The sequence below is a fragment of the Melospiza melodia genome, chromosome 3, assembly GCF_035770615.1.
Source record: "Melospiza melodia melodia isolate bMelMel2 chromosome 3, bMelMel2.pri, whole genome shotgun sequence".
NCBI classification, from domain to species: Eukaryota; Metazoa; Chordata; class Aves; order Passeriformes; family Passerellidae; genus Melospiza; species Melospiza melodia.
This window is the reverse complement of record NC_086196.1, coordinates 13,511,729-13,534,145: the sequence shown is the minus strand read 5'-3', so window position 1 is coordinate 13,534,145 and position 22,417 is coordinate 13,511,729. Positions and strand designations below refer to the sequence as shown.

The window sequence follows — 22,417 nt, the reverse complement described above, 5'->3', positions numbered from 1 at the left end:
GCTAACCTCTGCATTTACAGGGACAGTACTTCATGTTCCTCTGAGCTGCCCAAAAAATCCCAGCATAAATTTCCATTTGTCTTGAGTCTTCTGTCATGCTTTAAAATGTGCATTCAGTCCATTTCTGTCCAGGAAAGGACCTAGACCTTTTAGTGGAACATGACATGTCAGCAGGAAGGTTGTGCAGCTGGAAGGCAGCTGTGTCACAGGGCTTTTGGAGGGGTTGATGAAGGTCTCTGAATGCGTCCTCCTTTATGACTTGGTGAGAAAATTGAAAAGGAGGGAGTTGGTTTACTAAGATTATGACTGGTTGGAAGAATATGCATAACTGAAGTGTGCCATAGTTATGCAGTCAGTCAGAAAGTGAATTTTCATAGAGCATCATGATTTACTTTGTCACAGCTACACTGGGTGTTGCTTTAGTGTTTTCTGTTGTAAATGTCAGTTTAGCAAAGTATGGAGTTTAAAGTTTGACATATACATTGTTTAGATAAATTGCAAGTCTTAATGTTGTTAAAAATTCATGCTTTTCATGGAAGCATTCACATGGTAGCTCATGCAGATAGTTCTGTGTTATGTACCACCTTAAGTTTGAGGCTGATCAGGAAATTAAATAACTTCCCATTTAATCATGTACTTACTAGAGGATAGTATTTGAGCAGCTGTTCCTAGGAGTGGGCAGGTGCCCTGTTCTGCTTTCGTTCAGCTACTTCCTGTGGGGAGTGGAAGATTTTTAAAATGAAGTAAAGTATGATGATAATTTCTTAAACATTTCAGAAGATGAAAATGTCATACTGTAAACTTTACACATACAATCTTAATTGAGGTAACTGAGGGGGTTGAAATCAATATATAGCAACGCATGGTTGCAAATTTATAGGTTGCTTCAGAACTTGCAAGATTTTTGGAAATATCAGCTCAAAATGATTTCTACATACTTACTGCTAATTTTCCCCTAGTGGATTTTTTCCTAGCACTTTTTTAAATACAGAAAATTAAAATTATGCTAGTAAGAAGTTTCAGATTTAAAATATTTCTGCTTGACAAAGGGAGTGAGTTAATATTTTCATCAGCATTCTTGTTAATTGAATATCACAACTGTAAATGTAAAATTGATCTGCAAAACAGTACATCCTAGCAAATAGCCCTGAATTCTGGTAAACTGCATTTTGGTAAAGAAGGGTAATGTTTGCACACTTATAATGGAATAGGATAAGGCTGTTGCTGTGATGGCAGCATTGGCTTTCATATGGAGCTGAAGAACAGTCTTCTGGTTTTGAAAATGTCTGTGGTGCTGCCTTGGGAATGTGGGGTTTTTTTATTCCCCTTTATAATTTTGAGGCAAGAAGAAGTTGCCATGATGTAGCAGGGAAGAGCCAGGTGGGGAAGCAGCTCTGAAGTCTTCTTGGCATGGGGGGAATTCTGGTTCTTGTTCCTGAGTGTGTCAAGGGACATAAAGCCCCTGCTCCCAACTATGGCTGTAAGTGTGGAGGACAGGACCAGAGTGGCTGTGTCCTGCCCTGGCCACCAATGCTGCTCTGCTCTCAGCAATGCACCCTGGCCTGCAGGGGACAGGGTCCCTAGCAAAGGGATGGTAAAGGCAACATTTTTTATTAAACTGATCCTATTTCCCAAGAAAGCATGCTAGTTGCTTGACTGAGTGTTGTGTTTGCAAAATGGACAAGATATGAGCTGTGACATTGGTCTAGAGTGAAAATTCATAAGCAGGAAGAGGAAGGAATTGCATCACTAATCCGGTGTTGTGGTGGTGCACCAGAAGTCTCCGCCTAGAAGTGTCTGTATTTCAAGTTGCAAGTAACAGTTGTTGAGATCATCCACCTTCTGCTTTGCAGTGCAGGGTTGTGGCTGAGCTGGACTCTGGGCATGGTCTTCACTGCTGGTATTGCTCAGAAATAGCCATAGCCATGAAAACACAGCTCTACAGTCTGCTTGAGGCTCAGCCACTGCTTTGGGAATCTGCACAGGGAAGACTTCATTAGCTTGTTATAGAAATCTTTCTCTGGGAACTCCGGGCACTTGTGATTCTGAAATCAGGGCTGTCCTCTTGGCAGAACACTGTACTCTTAGAGTTGACATTTTTTTTTCTTTCACCTGTACCCATTTTTTTTGTTGATGTTGTTGTTTGACCTGTACCCTACTCAGCCTGTGCCATCTGCCTGAAAGGCTTCCCATTTGTATGTGCTGTCACATCAGAGTAGGGGGATGCTGGCATCCCCTACTCTTGCTTTGTAAGCCTACTGGATTGCTTTTCATAGAACCATTAAGGCTGGAAAAGACCCTTAAGATCATCAAGTCCAACTACTAACCTAACATTAAAAAACAATAAACTTCCATTTTCAGATTATTTTCCCCCACATTATTCTCATGGATGTAATGTGGGGAATTCTGGAAACAAAATACAAATCATGAATCATATTCTGTGTCAATGTACATGTACTGGGGAATGACCTGAAAGTCATCTATTTTGCTGGCTCAACAAACAACTTCAAGGCACATGGTTCTTTCATTTATGGATACTGGGAAGAACTCAGATAAGAGGTTGTTAAATCTTGTTCAATTTATGGTGCTTTGTGGACTGCTTTTTTACATATGCATGTAGGAGAACCTGCAAAAAGAACCGATGTCATTCTTTTTCTAAAGAAATTTATGTACAAAGACTGTAAAAGTCTAGAACTAGTTCCCGAATTTTGACAGTAGTTCTAGAATTCTAGCACTAGTTTGTGTTAGTAGGATTTTAGAACTCTACAGGAAAGGTAATTTTTGAAATAATTGGCTTCACATTATCAATCAATCGTTTAGCTAGGGAGTTAAATTTCCATTTAATTAATTTGATTTCTTTTTAAAGGAATTTAGTACCTAATTTACCATATATTTTAGTAGTAATGGGTATTAAAGTCAGTGCAGCAACATTGCTTTGTAATTGGAATCAAGCCGTGCAGACTGAAAAAGCCATAATAATTTTAACTGCGCCTCTCTTCCTTTTGCCCAAGTCTAAGTGATAATATTTAGAATTCCTTTCAAAATGTGTTTGGAATGATCTTTGACATTTCCTTCTGTAATCCTTTTCTATCCTTTCATCTTTTTAACTATTGACCACCTTTTTTGTCTGCATTATGTGTGCTAAAACTCTGACCTTTTTTTTCTGGTCATTTTAACGCTAACTTGGATTTTCAGTATTATGATTTACTGTAGAAACGTGTTTGTGGATTTTCATTCTTCCAAATCCTTTGTGTGAGCAAATGTGAGCTTGTTTTTGTGCCAAACTTTCATCCATATTTGATGATTTATTAATAGGTCTTAAATATCTTCTAATTCGATGACTGCAGTATTTCTTAGCTTAGCACTTCTTTGCCTGTCCTTTGTAGAAGAAGTTTTATATTGCTGCTGTTAGGCAAATGCAATCATGTGTGCTTTTCAAACAGGTTTCCCTGACAGGTTTGTTATTCAGATGTATTGAAGTGGGATCAAACAGAATAGTAGGGATTAGCTGCACGTTAATGTTTTTTCACAAATAGTTGTTGTTGTTGTAGTAACTGTAATTCAGTGTTTCTCAAAAGTGCATGTAAACAAGGGGGATTTGAGCACATAATGAAGTTAGATATATGCTTTCGAAGAACTGAAATTATATTTTCAGATCAATGAGTCAGCATAAAGGATTACTGCTTCTAGGAGTTCTATTTTGGTATGTAACTAAAGTATTTCCACTGAGAGTGATGGCATTCTGAGTGAAGAGATGAGTTAAATATAGAATTGCATACTGTGTAGTGTAGGGTGATAGCAAAATTTAGAAATAAGTATTAGAAGGTAAGCTGCATGTTGGGTCATTGCACCTCTAAGTGATGCAAATGAAAATGGGATCTTCTTATCTTTCACCTGTGTACCTCCATCTTCTTGGTTTGCGTACAGGAAGTTAGGAACCAGGAACTCTCTTGAAGAGTAAAGGTGCATATCAACTTCAAAATGTGGTGGATTTGGATGAGATTTTTTCTTGAGAGTTTGGAGACTTGTATGTCCATCTGAAAATCCCATTACTATGGATAAAAGGACAAGTGTGTGTATGTAGAGCAAAACCTTTGATTTTATTTCACCCACAATGAACAGAAGAGTGAATTTACAACAGTTAAGGAATAATATCTTTACTGGGAAAAAACTATATTGCTCTAATTTCAGAATTTTGCTTCTCTTAGTAGAGATAAGTCTTTTTTTGAATTGAATTTGAAAATAATAATTTCCTAGGTTGATGAAATTGTGAAAATAACACTAAATTCAAAATTCAGATGCCGAGAATTGAGACATCTGGGAAAAAAAGATGCTAGAGTTCTCTTAAAGATAAATCTTAGATTTAAAGTAGAGATATAACTTAAAATAATTTTCTCTCTTAGCAGTAAAAGTCTAAGGAACTTCATTATGATTTTAAGTCTCTTCTAAAAGGACTACAGTTTCCTTTGCCAGTTTGATGTGATTCCTTTTCACAAATGCAAACAAAAAGATCTTGTATACATAGGCACACCGAATTGTTTGATTTGCACCTACAGCGGGAGCATTGGGAAGAGGAATGTTCTGGGAACTCATTATGCAAATTCCAGACCAAGTGTCCCACTTCATTTCAGAGTTACCATCTAGAGTATTACCAAAACAAATGGCCTTTTTTAACTAGAATGAGGTTTAACCAGCTGTAAAATTGATAATCAGTCATGGTATTTCAGAAACTGCAGTGTCTGTGCAGTAATGGAAGTCAAGTTCCTAGAACATTGAATGTACCTGAAAGTAGTTTTTAAGCTACCTAAGAGAAATGTTAAACACTGAATTCTGTTGGTTTTGTTTTCCCTGAGCAAGGGGTGAACTTGCGTCCAGGAAAGAGTGCACAAAATATTGCACAGCCACCCATTCCATGCTGGATTATCATGTTGAAAGGGAAGTGAGATAAGGTTGGGCAGTCAACCTTTGTTCTATTTTATCCTCTAAGTTTTGATTTTTTTTTTCCTTCTAATAGGTCTGGATGTGTATGCAGTTGTACTGCCACTCCCAAGATGTAAAAGTTGGCTTAAAACAGATGCAGTATGACTTTAAAACATTACTAAATGGTTGATAGTCTTTTTGTTGTAAATTTCAAAGATGAGAACAATTGTTTTATTGCACAGAGCCGGTACTAAATCCTTTCAAATGTTTTCTGCAAGCTCATAGCCTGCTTTGTAGCAGTAGCTCTTGATTTGGTTGTTGTTAGAGTTGGCATCTGAATCCAGCCTCTGTTTTCTCACATTTCACAGAATTATTTAGATTGGAAAAGACCTCCAAGATTGTCAGAGTCCAACCTTTGAACAATCACCATCTCATCAACAGATTACTCGTCCAGCCCCAAATTTCAAGGCTCCTCTTGCAGGCTGGGAGGATGACAGGCGAGATACAATGTACTGCTGGTTTCAGAATGGTTTATCTTAGTCTGTTATTGAAGCTCTTCTCTTTTTACATGCATACTTTTGAGTTTGGCATGATGTTCTCTTTTGTCCAGAGCATGTAATATGTAGGCTGAAAGAAACTTGTCTTACTTCCATGTAATTTTTTGTAGGGATTAAAGCAGTTTATGTGAGCATGAAAAGACAGTTTCGATAACTAGACTGTATTAGGAGTTTTTCTAGCCTAATGATGCTGTTCCCAGCAGTAGTCAGTAGCTCAGAAGTGCCTGGGACAGAGTGCAGAAGGACTCTGCCTGTTCAATTCCACTCTCCCAGCTTGGGGAGACAGGGCAACTCAGGGAATCTCCAAGGTGGATGTGGTGGTTTTCTGTCTCACAGCCCTTGTCAGCTTTATCTCCCTTGAATCGAATAGCCTTCAGCCCAGTGTAAACTCCTTGGCAGCAGAAACATCCCGTGGCAATAAGTTTTATGATGTGAATAAACCCTTCCCTTCTGTTTTAAGTGTCTTGCATGCTGGCTTCATTTGCCTTCCATCTTCCTGTTAATGGAGATCCAGCTAGCCAGGAAGTCTGAGTCACCACATACGTAGGAGACCAGGTTCCAGCTGAATGTCTGTGATACTATCTGATAGTGTCTCTGCTTATTTCAATTTGTGCTTATCAATCTCTTATCTTAGATTTGACTGCAATACAAAACAAAACAGAGTCATGATCTTCCACAGACAGGCCTCAATCTGTGATGATCGATGACACTGTGATAATACAATTCACGATGAAATATCGTTTCACAAAATATCCTGCCAGCTCTTCTAACAGCAATGTCTAGCCAAATAATTTGTGATATTTCTGAAGATGGACATGGCACCCTGTCAGTAATTGAGCTCTGGTTGAAGTTATTTCCAGAATTGAATACAAATACCATCATAGGATAATTGAGGATGCAAGGGACCTGTGGAGGTCTTCTGGTCCAAACTGCTGATGTACTCATTATCAGCTTCAATTAGATGATGTTTAAGAATTTCACTTGGAAAATATCCAAACATGGAGATGCCATACCCTCACTGGGCAACCTGTTCTAACATTTGACTGTAGTGAAGAAAATGTTTCCATGTAGCCAATTTCAGTTTCCCATATGGCAAGCTGTGTCTGTTGCCTCTTGTCATACTCCTCTGCCACAGGGCCCATTGCTGACCCGTGATGAGGTTTTTGTTCAACAGGACCCTCAGATCCTTTTCCTTAAAACCACTGTCTAGCCAGCAAGTGCCAGCCTTTCCTGGTGTGTGGTAGTATTCCATCCCACATGGGGAGTCTGTGTGTGTGTCACTGAACTGCATGAGGATCCTCTCAGCCCATCTTCCCCAGCCTTTCTGGGTCCCTCTGAATAGCAGCTCTGTCCTCCAGTGTATCAGCCACTGTCCTGGTTGTGTTATCTGTGAGGTTGCTGAAGGCACACTGTGTCCTGGCTTTTGGGTCATTAGTAAAAACAAACAGTATTGGTCCCAGTATTGCTCCCAGTATTAGTCCCTGGGGAATGCCAGTGGTCACCAGGTGCCAAGTTGGACTTGATTCTGCTGATCCCAGTGATACTTTGAGCCAGACGGTCCGGCCAGGTTTCCACCCAGCTGATTGTTTGTGTACCCAAGTGGCCCATACAATTCCTGCAGGAATCTGTGTTGAATACCTTGCTGAAGTCCAGATAAACAAAATAAACACTGCTCAGTGCTTTGGCACTGAAAAAGTCATCTCCTTAGAGAAGACAAGTTGATTATGTACAATTTACTTCTGATCAATTTAGTCAGTTATCTTATTCTGCATTTAATTGATAATGGTGTCCAGGGGCCTGAACTTAATTTGAATTTTGGCCTGTTTTTCTGCAGGTCCTCCTTGAACATGGGCAGAAAATTTGTTCTTTTCCATTTAACAGGAGACTCCCCCAGTTGTTAGGACCTTTCAGAGGAGGTAGAGAGCAGCCTGGTAATGGTTTTGACTGACTCCCTCGTGCCCCTCAGATGGATCCCATGAGGATGCCTGAGGTGGAGCTCTCTGTGTCCCAGAGGACAACAGCAAAAAAGGCTCAAAGTGTCCATCTTCTGTCCCCAGGTCTCCTGCTATACCAAGACAGTTTGCCCCCATTTACTTTCTTTAGTTGCTGATTTATTTATAGAAGCTTTTGTTCTTGTCTTTCATACCCTTTCATACCTTTTACGTAGGGTAAAGGTAGAATATACACACATACGTGTGTGTGTGCATGTATGTGTGTCTATTCTGGTTTTCTAGGGACAGACATACTAAATGCTTTTCAGTTTAAGAGAAACAGGTTTAATCACAGTCATTCTGTGTCATGCTGCAAGTCATGCTCTTTTATGCACGGCACAGGATTTTTTACACTGTCCAAAGTGAGATAATGTGTTTATTTTATTATGGTCATACATGACATTTGAATATCTCGCAGACACTGATGTTTTTCCTGACTGAGATAAAACGGAGGTGCTGTGTACAAGCACAAGTGTTTATTGTTTGTGTTTGTCTCTTCAAGCTGCAATAGTTTGGAGCTTTTTCTTGGGTATCTTAGTATTATGTAATGTTTATTTTTAAATACAGTTCCTTCTGATATAACTTGCAATTAGCATTAAAAGCTTCTGCAAACTGATTCATAAGGCAGAGGATATAACAACACCCACTGAGTGAAATTTATGGCTAGATAAACAGATCAGAAATCAAGAGCTGTTATTTTCCTGACTTTGTGATCAACCGTGATAGAAATTTTAAATTTTGTAATGAATTCACATGCTAGCAGCTTCTAAAACAAGGTTCTTCAGTGGCCTTGATGTCTTTTAAACTTTACATTAACTAGATTTTAGTGACTAAAGAAATAAAAGTTCTTCCATGACTGAACTAATTTATTATTACAGTAGTTGAAAAAATCCTTCAGAAGAAATTTTTTGCTCTCTCCTGTGGTCTTTGCATCACCTCCTCTTCAATGGAAGAAGCCCCAAGATCTTGATACAGGCTGCCCACAGCTTTGGGGAGCAGTTGTTTCTGTTTGAAGGTCTTAACTAATCTTGTGGAAGAAATAGCTAATTAATACAGATTTGTGCACAGAGCCAACTTCTCACTCAGAAACTTGGAAATGAGTACTTATAGCAGCAGATTGCAATAGGCATTCACTTCACCAGGTTTGCTGAAGTAGTCTTTCAAAATCTGCAGATAGCAAGTTCCTATCAACACTTCTTTTCTACTGCTTTACTTCATACTTTTTTACAGTAGAGAAATTCCTTATTCAAGGACTGCCTTTATCTTGGCAAGAACTAAAGTTTTTGGACTCAATGATACAAAAACTGATTTTAATATCCTAATCTGCCATATGTTCAGATCAAAAGTAATTCTAGCATCATGGAGTAACTCAGCTTTGAAGACCTCCAGAGGTCATCTGGGTTCAACCCCTGCTCAAAGTGTGTGTTTAATGTCTGTCCTGAGTGTGAATCCAGTCTCTTCTATCCAGGACAGCCACTCATGTGGCACGACAGGTTTGCTTTTCTCCATGTTTTGGGGGGGGAGTTTTCAGCCACTTTTAGTTGGGCTTGTCAGGAAAGACAAACTCTGCTACAGTGCTTGAGGCTGAGGCTATTGACCTCTTAAATATTTTTTTTAGTTATTGAAGTTGATGAGGAAACTTCACTTTTTGATAATATACCTCATCATGGTGGATTTTACAAATGATGGGACTATTACTTTAGCCAGTCCCTAGAAGAATGTATACAGAGTTCCATCAGAAAACATCCAGAAAAATTCCTGTTTTGCTTTAAAATCTAGAATATTCCACTAGAAGTCCTGACACAGGAATCGGAATTGAAGTGTTATTTATGTTATTTTATATATTTAAACATTTTAAATATTTATGTATTTTAACATATTTGCATGTAGGTTTTTCCGTACTGCATCCAAATTCTGTACTCCAGAGTTAGATGTGATTTTGATTACCTCAGTTTTATTCATCACTTTAACTGGAAATCTGGGCTCATGGAAATATGGTGGAGTGCAGCACTTACATTTCAAGAAATATGTGGTGCAGCTGATAAGAATATCCTGCTGACATCAAATTTGAAGTTAGGCAGGAGGTAACATGATGGGCAGGCCATTATTTATTTGGTTAGAAGTGTTTTAAAGAATGACTTTAAACAGTTGCTGGTATTTTTAGTACAGGGAAATTTTATAATAATTTTTTCTGAATCACTGACTACAAAAAAAACCAAGCCTTTTAATAATTTCTAATTAATCATGCTTTTAAGGGACAAGGATGCTAGGCTTTTTCTTGATTTTTTTTTTCCAAGCCATGTTGTTTGCAGCTCCAGTTACTGTAATAGAGGTAGTTACAAATTTTGTTGTTTACCCTAATAAGTGTCCTTTTTAGTTAGTAGATTGTGTACTTGCATCTTATTTATCCATGACTGTTAAATAGATTAGTAAAAATACATAATACAACCATCAGCATTACGTGAAGGAATATATATAGGAAATTCATTTATCTGAAAGGAAGTTCACAGTGAAATTGAAGAATGAGTGATTCTGATGGTGTAACATGCCATGGATAGTTGCTGACAGTAGCTTCACAGACTGAACAGTCTGAGGTTACAAAAAGATAAATAGAATAAGTTTCATGATGGACAAGTGGCATTCTTAGTTAATATGGAACAAGGATGGTCAAAAAATGTGGTCAAAAATGATTTTAAGAATAGGCTGTGTATCTGTCTCCATCCTCAAGCACAGATGAGCCTCCTGACCTTTTTGTCTGTGTTCCTGATGTTACCTCTTCGTCCAAGAGCTCTAACCTTTGGAAGCCCTTTTTGAGAAAAGAGGAATTAATAAAAGGCTGTGTGTTGCATTTGGATTTGCTTGAAACAGTAGGTAATTCCATTTCTTCAGGATGTCAGAGAAACAATTCTAGACATGAGTTTACTTTTTGTGCATTTTTAGATAGTCTTTTTGCAGTTCTAATACTTGTACTGTTTTGCTTGATTGCCTGGGCAAACTCCATTGAGCTGGTGCATAAATGACTGCAGGAAAGTGACAGTCAAAATTACCAACCCGCTCTTGCTCTCCTGTTAAGGAGCAGAGATTGCTAATAAAGGCCTTGGAGATTTCCAATGAATAGGAAATTATCTCTGATGTCATTTTAACAGGTTTGTAGTTCTGGGTTTTGGTGCATATTAATGTTTTGAAAGCAATGTGAATTCTAAAATACAAAGTAGCTAAAGAACCTGGAAATGTACAGTGACCTCAGATGAAAGCAGATTATGCTGAACTACTGAATTTTTCATGGCTACAGTGATAATCAGCAATACATGCAAGACCTGTTTTATTTTCTTAAAGCTTAAAGAGAAAACAGCAACAACCAATTTGGAGGAAGAAAAAGTGCATTTTTGTAATGGTCAGGTTTTTAGGGATTTTTTAAGTGAATAATGTTAAGCTGTATCTTCAGAGCTTCTGGTTTACTCTGGCTTTCAGTCCTTTTTCTTTGGCTTGGTTTACTGCCTTTGTGTATTTCTTACAGTAATTTGTGAAGAGATTTTAGGCGGGTTTGGAAGGAATTTTAGAGATCACTGCTAAAAGATCCCAGCTGAACCTACTGCAATAAATATTTCTCTAGCTTGTGAATCTCTTGTGAAGGTGGTTTCTCAACTCCCTTGAGGAGCTGCATTATGTCAGTTTATCACTACTGCTATTTAGAACTTTTTTCCCTAATCTGTGACCTAACCTTTGTGCCTAATTCAGCTAATTTTTTATGTTGTTTTAGGGAATGTGAGGAATTGTCTATCATCAGCATTGCTCGTACCAGCTTTTTATGTTCTGAGAGAACTTGTCTTGTCTCCTTAGGCTAACCTTTTTAAAGACTAAAGTCTCTGCTCCTGACAGCCTATTTTAGCACAAATTGCTTATCATTTCCCTGCTCTTTTTAACTTCCCCTTCAGTTCTTTTCCAGCTTGTCTTTTGCAGTCCTCTGTGTAGGGATTCACAGAACTAAACACAATATTCTGGCTTAGATTATATCAATATCAGCAAATTATTTCTGATCTCCATTTACAAAAGAATCTTAGTTCTCTGTGAGGTCTTATCCAATGCACCTCCTGTTGATGCATCTGAGTCTGCTGTAACCCCACATCATTTTCCATTATCTTCCTGCTTGGTCATAATTTCAATATTTATATTCTGTGCATTTAACTGCTTTCAAAAGCATATGTTAGTGGAGATTTTATCCCCCTTTTTGTACTTTGAGTTGCATCTAACTGTATTTTTTTCAGATTTTTTTTTTCTTCTTTTTGAGGTAATTTCAAATGCAGTAAAAAGCCTGTGCTCAAAACTTCAAGCTCCGTATCATTTGCTGAATTTACTTATTTTATTTTTAGTTCTTAATAGATCTGTTTCTAATTTTATTGCTTTACTGTGGCAATGAAAATATTCTGTGGAACTGAAACAGGACAAACCCAAGGGAATTTCTTTTTGACACACTTTTCCAAGTCCTGATGATTACCAAATTCCTAATACTTATCTTTTGGACCTTTTCTCCATGATTTCCTATACCATATTTTTTTTTTACTTTGCCTGTGTTAATGTTGAGTCCTGCGTTTATTCCTGTGTTAAGATGATTTGCTTTATTGATTACTCCCTATAATCTGGCAGAAATCTTTTTTTATGGCGCTGTTTTATCTTTGAGAAGAACATAAAAAACCTTAAACTCTGGATCTTGCATGTTAATCTTCTAGGTGTTTACAAAATGATGTCTTACTCTAACTCCTCATTGCCAAATATTCTGATCTGTAGTTTGGAAAACCCTATGCCTTTTAATGGGAGTGCTTTGATTTACCCTTTTCAGTCCTGCTGACCTCTCCTGTTCGCCTGAGTTTTCAATATAAATTAGTTGGGACAGTCTCCTTAAATACTGTGAGTGAATCTCAGTGTATCTTGCTGTCCTCAGCACATTTCTTTATGTATATAATGAATTTCTTTAGGATTTGTTTTCATTCTTATCCCAGAAAGCATGGAAAACGTAAACCTTCTGTGCATTCTTTGTTTTTTGTAATTCTTAATGGATTTTTTTGATAATTCTTAATATCTTAGTATCTTAATATCTTAATATCAAAGTATCTTCCTTTGTTTTCTCGTCTCTTGTAAACTACAACTCATTATACCCCTTAGCCTTTCTGATCATTATTTACATAAGCTTTTACTATTCCATAGTGGTGTTCCTTAACATCTGTCTTGTTGCATCCTGAACAATTTTGTGATTATACTTTTGTAAGTATTTAGAAGGAAGCTGGTTTAGGGCTGTTACCATCCTATCATTATCATTACATTTTCACACTGTGCCTTTCAAATAGCAGGGGAAATGTATGAAACCATTAACATATGCATGTAAAATGCAGCACATAAGAGGACATGTCTTGAGAAGTATTGCTTGTATGATGAAGAAAAATTTGCCTGTATTCACTAGTAGACAACATTAAAACCATTTCAGTATTTGTTTACCTTCATGTACAGAAATCAGATTGTAAGTGAAGCCTGTTGTTAAGCATTTACATACTCATTTGTGGACAGTTGCTGCTTTTAGGTTTCTAAACTGTACATACCCAATACTGTTTAAAAATCTGTTAATTAATATAAAACTCTTAAAGAACTAGAATAGCAAGACCTCCCAGCAGTAAATGTCAGCTGCATTATCATGGCCAGATTATTCCTTCACATACTGATTACTAACACTTTAATAAGAGAAAAGTGAATTGCAACATAGCCTAGAGATCACTGAGCAGGGAAAAGGCTGCATTTGCCTTGCATATGATCTTTCTGTTGTTTTTCCTATTTTATGTTGTTACTAGCTGCTCACCTTGCATCCAAATGTACCTTCTGTGTTATGGAAAGAAGTAATTGCTTGGTAAAGACCAGAATTATTTAAGGGTCCCATTGACATATGGAAGAACATAGTAGAGGTTTAGTCCTGGGGAAGAGTCATTAGATGCTCAATTCCTGTGTTCATAGAATTGGGTAGTTCTGCCTTTAAAATAATTTAGGCTCAGCTAAAAAAAAATGCAATGTGATGTTACAAGACTTTTCTATCCTTACTTTTTGCTGCAGCATATTTTATTAAATTTTGTTTGGTGATTTGGAAAAGGAAAGGAATATTGTTTTAGTTTTTTTAATAAATAATGGCATAGTGAAATTTCCATAGGATCTCATGAGTGTAGGTTAGAAGGGAACCTTGAAAGATCATCTATTCCAGCTACTTGTCTGGGCCAGAGACATCTTTCACTAGATCAGACTTTTTTAAATTTTCCAGTTGTTGCAGGATTATGAATTGTTTCCTGAAGTAACTGATACCTTTTCTGTTCAGTCATCCACTATTTGGCCTTGGTTTTTATTTTTTTCACATCATGAAAGTGAGGAATGAATCAAAATAGCCAAAGCTGCTTTTGACAGCCAGTGGAGTTTACATGCACATATCAATGTTAAACAGGTTCAAACAGTTACTTTAATATCAGAAACTCTTACCAACACAGAATGATTTCATTTGGTGAAGGCTTCTGTGGGGTTGCCTGGAATTAATATTAAGCTCATTATTGAGAAGCTACTAGTATTTTTCCCTGTCACTGACCCTTCTGTCAGAGAAGAACATAAACATTTAGTTCCTGTATTTCATGAACTTTTCTTGCCTGTTTTATTCAATTCATGCCTGTTCATTGAGGTTGGTAAACAGTGCAAACTGCTTGCTGGGGAAGGCAGGCTCCATGTTGTCCACAGAGGGTGACTGCTGTCAGAGTGGCCAAGAGCTCTGCTCCTCATGTAGTAGGAGGGTGTTGCAAAATTTATCAAGTTTGGTCTTTTCTCTTGGAAAACATTTCAGCATGTTTGCCATCAGCAAAAGGCTCTTGATGGGGGCAGATCTGTCTTTGCCAGTGATGCTTTTGCTTGGGAGCTGCTATTTTTGGCCTGTTAGCTCAGAGTCTTTTGTAATAGCAGAAAGCAGAAACGAGCAGTGAAATCCCTTTAATGGCATATTTCCTGGTTGAAGTGACTTATCTGGGAGGCCTAGACAGAGGACACGTCATTTCCTGGATTACTTCTCTTCAGTCCCAACTGTCTGTTTTACTGCATAATCTTTTGACCCAGCTTCTTAATTGTAGGGATTTTTCTGTTAAATAATATAAATTAGGTCTTTCAATGAAAATGTAAAGATTTAAGGAAACAGCTTTTGACAAAATGCTAGTGTGCAAGACAAGTTTTTCATAGATTACAAGTTGATATGAACTTGAAATCTTGTACATTAAAATTTTGTTTAAAAGCTTAAAATCTTGTCTTTGAAAGAGTATAAGATTTGTTCACAGGGCTAAAAAAGATTTGACACACTTTCTGTTCCTTGTGATGATTATACTTATCACCTCTCTTTGACACTAGCTGTATCTGGCTGTGGTCTAGGGTAAGGACACTTCCAAAGAGCTAAAATAGTCAGTTGTGCTGTTCTCCAATTTCCTTTCATTAATAACTACTTGTGAAAATTATTACCTAGAGCCCATGAAAAAGAGGCAAAAAGAGCTAATTAAAAAATAGCTGCAAATATGCTTCTCAGTTTGTATAGCCCACAGAAAAGCCATGGAATCAGAATGACACATGGGAAAAAAGTGACATCTGAAATTATAATGAACAGTTCAGCTTAAATTGGAATATGTATGATTGGTTTGGACCCTGTAATCCAACTTCACTAAATTTTTTGGGGGGTGATAACTATTCTTTCCCCTGATGTTTTGCATAAAATAGAACTCATGAACACTGTATATGGGTTTCTTGGTCAACCACTAAAATATCTTAACATGAAAAGCATTAAGACATCAGGTGACCTTACCTCTCTTCCCTTCCAAAATAGGAAGAACAAAAATATGCCTTCCTGATTTTTGTCAGCTCAGAGTGCTTTCACATCTCCCTTAAGGTGTCTACCCCGTTGTTAGTAATCATGAGAGTATTTTCTCAGTAGCAGTGAAAGAATAATGTTGGAGTTTGGTGTAGACTGTCATCTAATTGGAATTGATGCTTCATTGAGCTGGGTAAAATCCTAAAAGGTGGCCCAGCTGTTCCCACCAGGGCATTCAGCATGGTCCAGGGTGTTGCATGGTGAGGATCCATATTTGCAGGGTGAGGATCCATATTTCTGCAGACACATTGTACTGCAGAATGAGGTACCCTTTTTTGAAGGTGGTGTTTGCAAAATCAAGTGTAGTATGGATTTTATGATGCTATTTTGCAGGAAGTCCTCTCAAATTAGTACTTTCTCTTGGATTTGTCCAGATTATTGGGCATTACCTGTATAATTCATGTAGTGACTAGTCCATAAGTATATAACAACGGTTTGGTTTTATTGTATCTTCTGTAAAAGTGTCATATAAATTAGGAATAAGTAGTAAGTGTTCTGTCCCTCTGAAAGATGAGTATGATGTCCTGGTGCATCACTCCTTTCTCCTTAATGTGTCTTGCAGGAGCTGTTATGGTCAAGGCTGAAATAATTCCTATATTTACTGTTATTAAAGCACCTACTGTGCCTTTTTGACTGACTTTCTGTTTGCTTATTTACACTGTCTTATGCTTCCTTCTGGTAGGAAGTTCTAGAACTTGATGTGTAAAACAACCAAAGCAGTTAAGGTTACAGTCAAGAGTAAAATTCCACCTTTTTTCTGTGCAGCAGTGGAAATATTATAGGTGTTAGAGAATGTTTGAGCTTGGCAAGGACCTCTTGGTATTGTCTAGTCCAACACCCTGCTCACTGCAGGGTCTACCAAAGTAGGTTGCCCAGGACCATGCCATGTCAGATTTTGAATATCTCCACTGGTGGAGCCTCTGTGGAGTCAAACTGTGGGCAGTTTGTTCCAGTACTTGACCACTCAGAAGAAAAGAGCATGGTGTTAAAATAGAGTTTTGTATGTTTTACCTTATGTCCATTGTCTGTTGTCCTGTCAATGAGCAGTGCCTTTTCTTCTGTCCTTCCCATCAGGTACTTACAGACACTGATGAGCTCCCCTGCCCTGAGTCTTCTCCTCTCAGGATGCAGAGTCACAAACCTTTGAACCTTTATTTCTTGGAGAAATGTGTTAGTGCCTTAATTTTACTGGCCCTTTGCTGGACTCACTCCAGCAGATCCCTGCCCTTGATGGTTTGGGAGGCCAGGAGTGAGCACTGCACTCCAGGTGGGACCTCATCAGTGCAGAGTAGAGAGGAACCTGTTGCTCACCAGGACCCTCTGGTGCTTCATTGCAAAGCTGCTCTCCTGCTTGTCAGGCCAAGGCCTATAGCTGGTACCTGGGGTTTTTCCTCCCCAGCAGCAGGACTTGACTTTTCCCCTTGCTGACCTTTGTGAAAACCTTCTGTGTCCATGAGGAGTGCCAGTGCAGGCGTGCACTGCTGGTCACCAGCTCTGACTGGACTTTGTGCCACTGATCCCAAGCCCAGTCTTTCAACCAGCTTTTAATCATTTGTCTAACCTATACTCTATCAACATGTCTGGGACACTTTCCAAGACACTTTCATTTGTTAGGAGGCAAAAATAAATAAATAAATAAAATCTCTTCATTCTGGAAATTGTCTTAACCACTAATGTGTTTTGTGATGTAAACTGATACTGCCACGGATGAAGTGGTCTTATTTTTGTATGAGCTTATTTAGGACAAAGCAGCATTCAAAATGTATTTAATAATCTTAGGTGTTGCCTTTGAATCTCTCCAGACACATTATTAAAATGAATATAATAATTTTAGTAATATTTGCAATAAATTATGCATTTCCAGATATATTAATAAAAATATTAAATCAGCAGGTTGTTAGCTATAGCCTCAGTTATTAAGAAGACCGAAAAGCTGTCTAGTTCTGGTGGCTGCCTATTAATAAACATGATGTGGTCTCTGACTTAAATCTCTGTGATGCCCCGTCCAGGCTCAAAAACCTGAAAAAGCAGTCTCAGGATTTTGTTCTTAGGGCAACGAATAAAGCTGCCAGTTCAGGCTGAACACTGGAGCTGCTGACAATGAATGGTGTATGTTGCTCTTAGTATCTGAAGCTAATTTTTAGTTTTATTTGTCCCTGTGTAACTGGAAAGGTCTCTGTGTTTGAAGAATAATTTTCTGAGTTTTTCCAGGCTGCAGAAAGGTGGAACTGAGTAAAGTCTTGTAACAGGCATTTAAAATACTATTTTTAGTTTAGTTTTGGTGATCTCATCCGTTGCCATTTTAGGAGTCTCAATTGTTTTCTGCTGATAATGGATAGCAGAACAGCATGTAGAGTTCTGGCTCATCTACTGTTGAGTCACTTAGAAAAGGTATTTTAGTGTTGTGAGTCTGAATTACATGGTGAATTGTCTTCTTAGGTTTAGGTCACGTCTTGCTTCCAAGAAAAATGTGTGGTTGGTTTTTGAATGTCCAGAATGAGAAGGTAGAGAGACTTTGATCAAAGCAATAATATAGATATACAAACATAAAGTCTTTGCAGGAAAAGTGTAACAGAAGTAAGAAAAATGGATTGACTGAACTCAGTATCTTAAATCAGTGTTTAATGAGTGAGATTACTTACTGATTTAGATTAAAACTACTACTCCAGTTTTAGTCCCAGTGCCACTAATCAGTGGTAATATAGCTGTACTGTTTATAGAGCTTGGAGCCAGTCAGTGTGTGTTGGCTCCTCTGCTGGTTTATAAACATACTTGAGAGCTTGTTTGATTTGCCTACTAGGAATGTAATGCGTGCTTGAATAATGTACAATCAGTCTCAGTGCAGTAATTTTAAGTTGTTAATTAAGATTTTTAGAATTCAATTAACTTATTTTTATTTTTTTTTCAGGATGGCTTGAATTCTTTGGTCCTTGATCTGGATTATCCAGCGCTGAGGAAGAACAAGAACATTGATAATTTTTTAAATAGATGTAAGTTGCAAGTGGCTCTTAAACAATGACATTGTTGTGATCTCAATCATAAGAAGTTGAGTGGTCAGAAATGCATTACTCATAGTTATTCTACTAACTTTTATAAATCTGAGCTTCAGAAGGCTTTGGAGGACCATTTATTACTGAGAGAAATTTCATTTAAGGGAGTTGTTGTATTGTAAAAATATGTTGGAAAATACCAGATTTTTATTTTCCTAAATACAGTTGGAAAACCCCTTTAATGTTATTTTCTTATCTTACATATGTGTAGCTACATAACTTGCTAAGTATATCCTAGTTATTATTCTTCAGGAATTCATTACACTGAAGTCAACATTGTTTACATAGTCATATTGAATCTAACAGAGAAGTGTTCTGTGGGTTTTTAAAACTAAATTGTTGTACCTTAAAATCTGTTGCTTCATTTTTGAACCTTTGCATAAATGTTTGTGATTCTCCCCAAGTTAATTGTAGACAGGATCTTGGAGTTTATTAAGCATATGATTCTACATCAAAATAGCTGTATTTTGTGGTTTTGAAGTGTTTTCTATTATTGTATATAAGCAGAACTTTTTTTCTGGTAAAAATAGCAGATTATTTTGTAATTTGCAGTGAGTAAGCCTTCTTGGAATAACTGTGCTTTGTAGTGAGCCTATTTTGAGATGTATATTTAAAAAAAAAAAACTTTTCTATTGCATATGTTGAGGTTAGGTTTCTGCAGATGCAGTCCTATTAGCAACTCCTTTTCAATTCTTTACTGGTAAGACCTTGTATGTGTTTGTCCTCTGTTGCCCTGGGACTCCTTGGAATATCCACTCAAACTCTTTACTTAAATAGTGGCTGGTGTAGTAATTTGTGGTGAGTTCTTTGTTTGGAATTCAGTGCTTCTCCATGAGATTTAGCAGAGCCCTGTAGATGGACACACAGCTTTTACAGTAAAGTCTCATTTGGAGAAATCACTTACAATACAGTAAATAAGAAAGAGCAGATTAGGATATAGAGGCATACTTTAGGATTATTTTCAGTTTGAGTTCAAAGGAATTCAAGTAGATATTTATGAAAGAAAGGGTCTGTAACAGCATTTTAAGTATCTTTGTTATTTGCAACTGAGCATTGTATGTGTAAAGTGAGGGGAAACCCCTATGAAAATGACATAAATAACATTTATCAGCAAATTCTATGAGCTGGTCATATTTGCTTTTACATTACTATTTTTTTCAGTAGAACAAAATTAGAAGCCTCTCTCTGATCAGAAGACTGGTGTCCTTTGACTATTAGAAATAGTAACTGTGGGAAAACAATTTAACCTCAGGAGCAGGTTGGGGTTTTGGTTATTATTTGATTGGTTGTTTTTTGTTTGTTTTCTTGCTTGTTTTCTGCAGCCCCTGAATATTCTGGCTGACTGTCTCCCTTTTTTCGGAGGCTGTTGCTCCTTCTCCTCCTCTAGGCTCTCTATCATTGTTGTAGTAAATATTTTTAAGTATCCTATGTGATGTGGAGGCTACCAGCAATGTCAGAAACATGAAAATATACTTTTGTTCACAATTTTATTACTGCCTTTTTATTCTTAAATCACCTGACAGTATACTGTTGAAATAGCCAGATACTAGTTAAAAGAATTTTGAGATGTGTTACAAAAAAATTCACAGTAGCTAATAAAGAGTTTTTAAGGGTACACTTCATCTTCACCTGTTGAACTCTAAAAAAGCATGCTACACCTGACTATTTTGGCCAACATATCGTGTGGCAGTGCATCTTGCTTGAGAATCACACATGTAACTTCTCTGCTGTTTCTGTACTGACTGGGAGAGAATAAAAATACTGCTTCATATCTTCTGTGATTTACACTTTGGGAAAAAATAAATTGTGAAATGAGAATTTTGTAAACATTCAAGGCTGGTACTATTTTGATATTGCAAAAGAAAGAATCAATCCTGCCACAGTGATTCATTTCAGTCTTTTCTGACACAGGTGGTTGTATGGTTTGTTATATACCACACAGGGAAACTGAGCAGAATTAATGCAGACAGTCAGGCTTCATTTTTTCTTTTTATTAAAACTAGTCAGGCAAAATAAAAGCAAAGACCAGTTTCTGATTTTCATTTCACTTCACTGATACTTGTGCTAGCACAAAATGAGCCACTCAGATACAGGAAGAAACAGGACAACTGGGTTCTTATTGACACCCCCATTTTATGCAGTTTAAAATTGTTAAACCCATAGCTCAGGTCTTCTTGGAAACTATTCTGAGGGTAGCAGGTGTCACTGGAAAGAGTGTGGCACGTGCTTGCTGAAGCCTCTTGCAACCTTGGGCTTGGAAGAAGAGTTGGGAACTGTATTGAGAATTTATGGAACTGTAAGTTGTTGCCTTCTTAGGGTAAGGAACAGTGAGTTCTTGTCTCTTGTGATTTTTCTCAGCATCTGAAGAGCTGCTGCAAATGCCCAGCTGAGAGCTGCTGTCAAAAGGTTCTGACAAACTCTGCTGAGCAGTCTGTGCCGGGGGCCTGGAGCCTGCGTCCCTCCCCAGGGTTTCCTGAGGCCAGCCTGGAGCTGGCAGGGCCTCCTGGAGTTACCCTGTGCTGCACAGTGAGGCAGCCAAAGCAGAGTCACTGCCATCCTGCTCATCCACATTACACAAGGCTGCAGAAATTGTGGAGAGCAATAATAATTATCACACTTACAGTCAGTTTAATCACTTAATTCTTCCACAATAACATTTTGAGAGATAATTTTTTTTCCCCACCATAATCCCAGGGGTTTGTATACACCCTATTTCCAACCTATGTCAAGTTATTACTATTCAGGTTAATGTTTCATTAATAGTTTTTAATTTTTAATTTAAAAATGAAACAGCTTGCACTTCAGCTGAGACATTAATTTATGTTTAGCTTAACTCATAATTGCAAGCTGAAACTCAAATGTTTCAACTATTTCACAAAGGCAGTTTATTAATTGTCCACACTATAGGAGTTTGATGTATTCTGTTTCTGTGACCACTTCACCAAAGCAGTCTCTTCACTTGTTTGATATGAAAGAAATTCTTTAATTGCCTGCTTTGCCTTACAATTCTGATTTCTTCCCACTTCCTCTAAGGTACTGAACCAAAGTTAGCCTGTGTTTATTGGAAGAGGCACATTAAATATCTGACATAATACAACCATTTCTTTTCAGTTTTTTGTTGCTTTAATTAACTGTTGGTATTCTGATTTTAAATTGCTCTGGTTTTTTGGCATATTCATGGAACAGAAAAACGTAATGCAATATTTAATTCCCAAAACAATGAGAGGAGTCTCATAACCCTCTGAGAGCAAAAACTAATTAGCTTATTTTAGAAAAGGAAGCTGAGTTTTTCAGCATGGGCTTGGTGTAACAAATCTTTCTTGGTCTTTTCCGCTTCTGTCATCCAGGCAAAGGCAATAGGTTGAGTAAATTCTTCCAAGTCAATTTTTCTGCCATCTAAGATTGCCAATTGTTGAATCATGTCTTAGTGGCTTGTGCCTTTTTTGGTGATCTCCCATTCAATGCAATTTAGTCTGAAATAGTTAAATGACAGGTTTAAGCAATAGCTGGAAATATTTAATCATTTATATTCTTATCATCATGAATAGAAGGGCACAAAAAATGGATTTTTGAGTAAGTCCAAATAGCAGCATAGAGAGGGGTGCCATAAACAGGCCTTGTACAACCCAGAAGTCTTGACTCCCTAAATGGATCAGTGATTTTTCTGTGCATTATTTAGCATCACTCAAGAGTTGGAAACCTGTGTTGTTAAAATGATTTGCTGATGTTATGTAGTTGGCAGACTTGTAGAGTGTAGTGACAGTGGATGTATTTACAGTAGAAGGGACTTCTAGTAGAGATGTGGCACCTGTGCACCAGTTTTTCTGGACTCCCTGAATAAACTCCCTGAAAAGTTCCTTTGGCCATTTTCCTCTCCAAGCAGACACTGCTTACTCGGAAGATGCAACTGTTAAGATTAATTTCCTGCAAAATCAACAGTTCTGGTTCCTCCCCTTGCATTTTGTTATGTCATTTGAA

General features: G+C 37.5%; 1 protein-coding gene across 3 annotated transcripts in view; it reads left to right on the top strand.

Moving 5' to 3' along the window:
- ROCK2 (Rho associated coiled-coil containing protein kinase 2) overlaps positions 1-22,417 on the top strand; it is a 103,957-nt gene that overhangs the window by 22,043 nt on the left and 59,497 nt on the right. For all 3 annotated transcript variants that reach the window (XM_063150838.1, XM_063150837.1, XM_063150839.1), the window contains exon 2: positions 18,298-18,379. In XM_063150838.1, the coding sequence (XP_063006908.1) occupies positions 18,298-18,379 (82 nt within the window). The remainder of the gene's footprint in view (positions 1-18,297; positions 18,380-22,417) is intronic.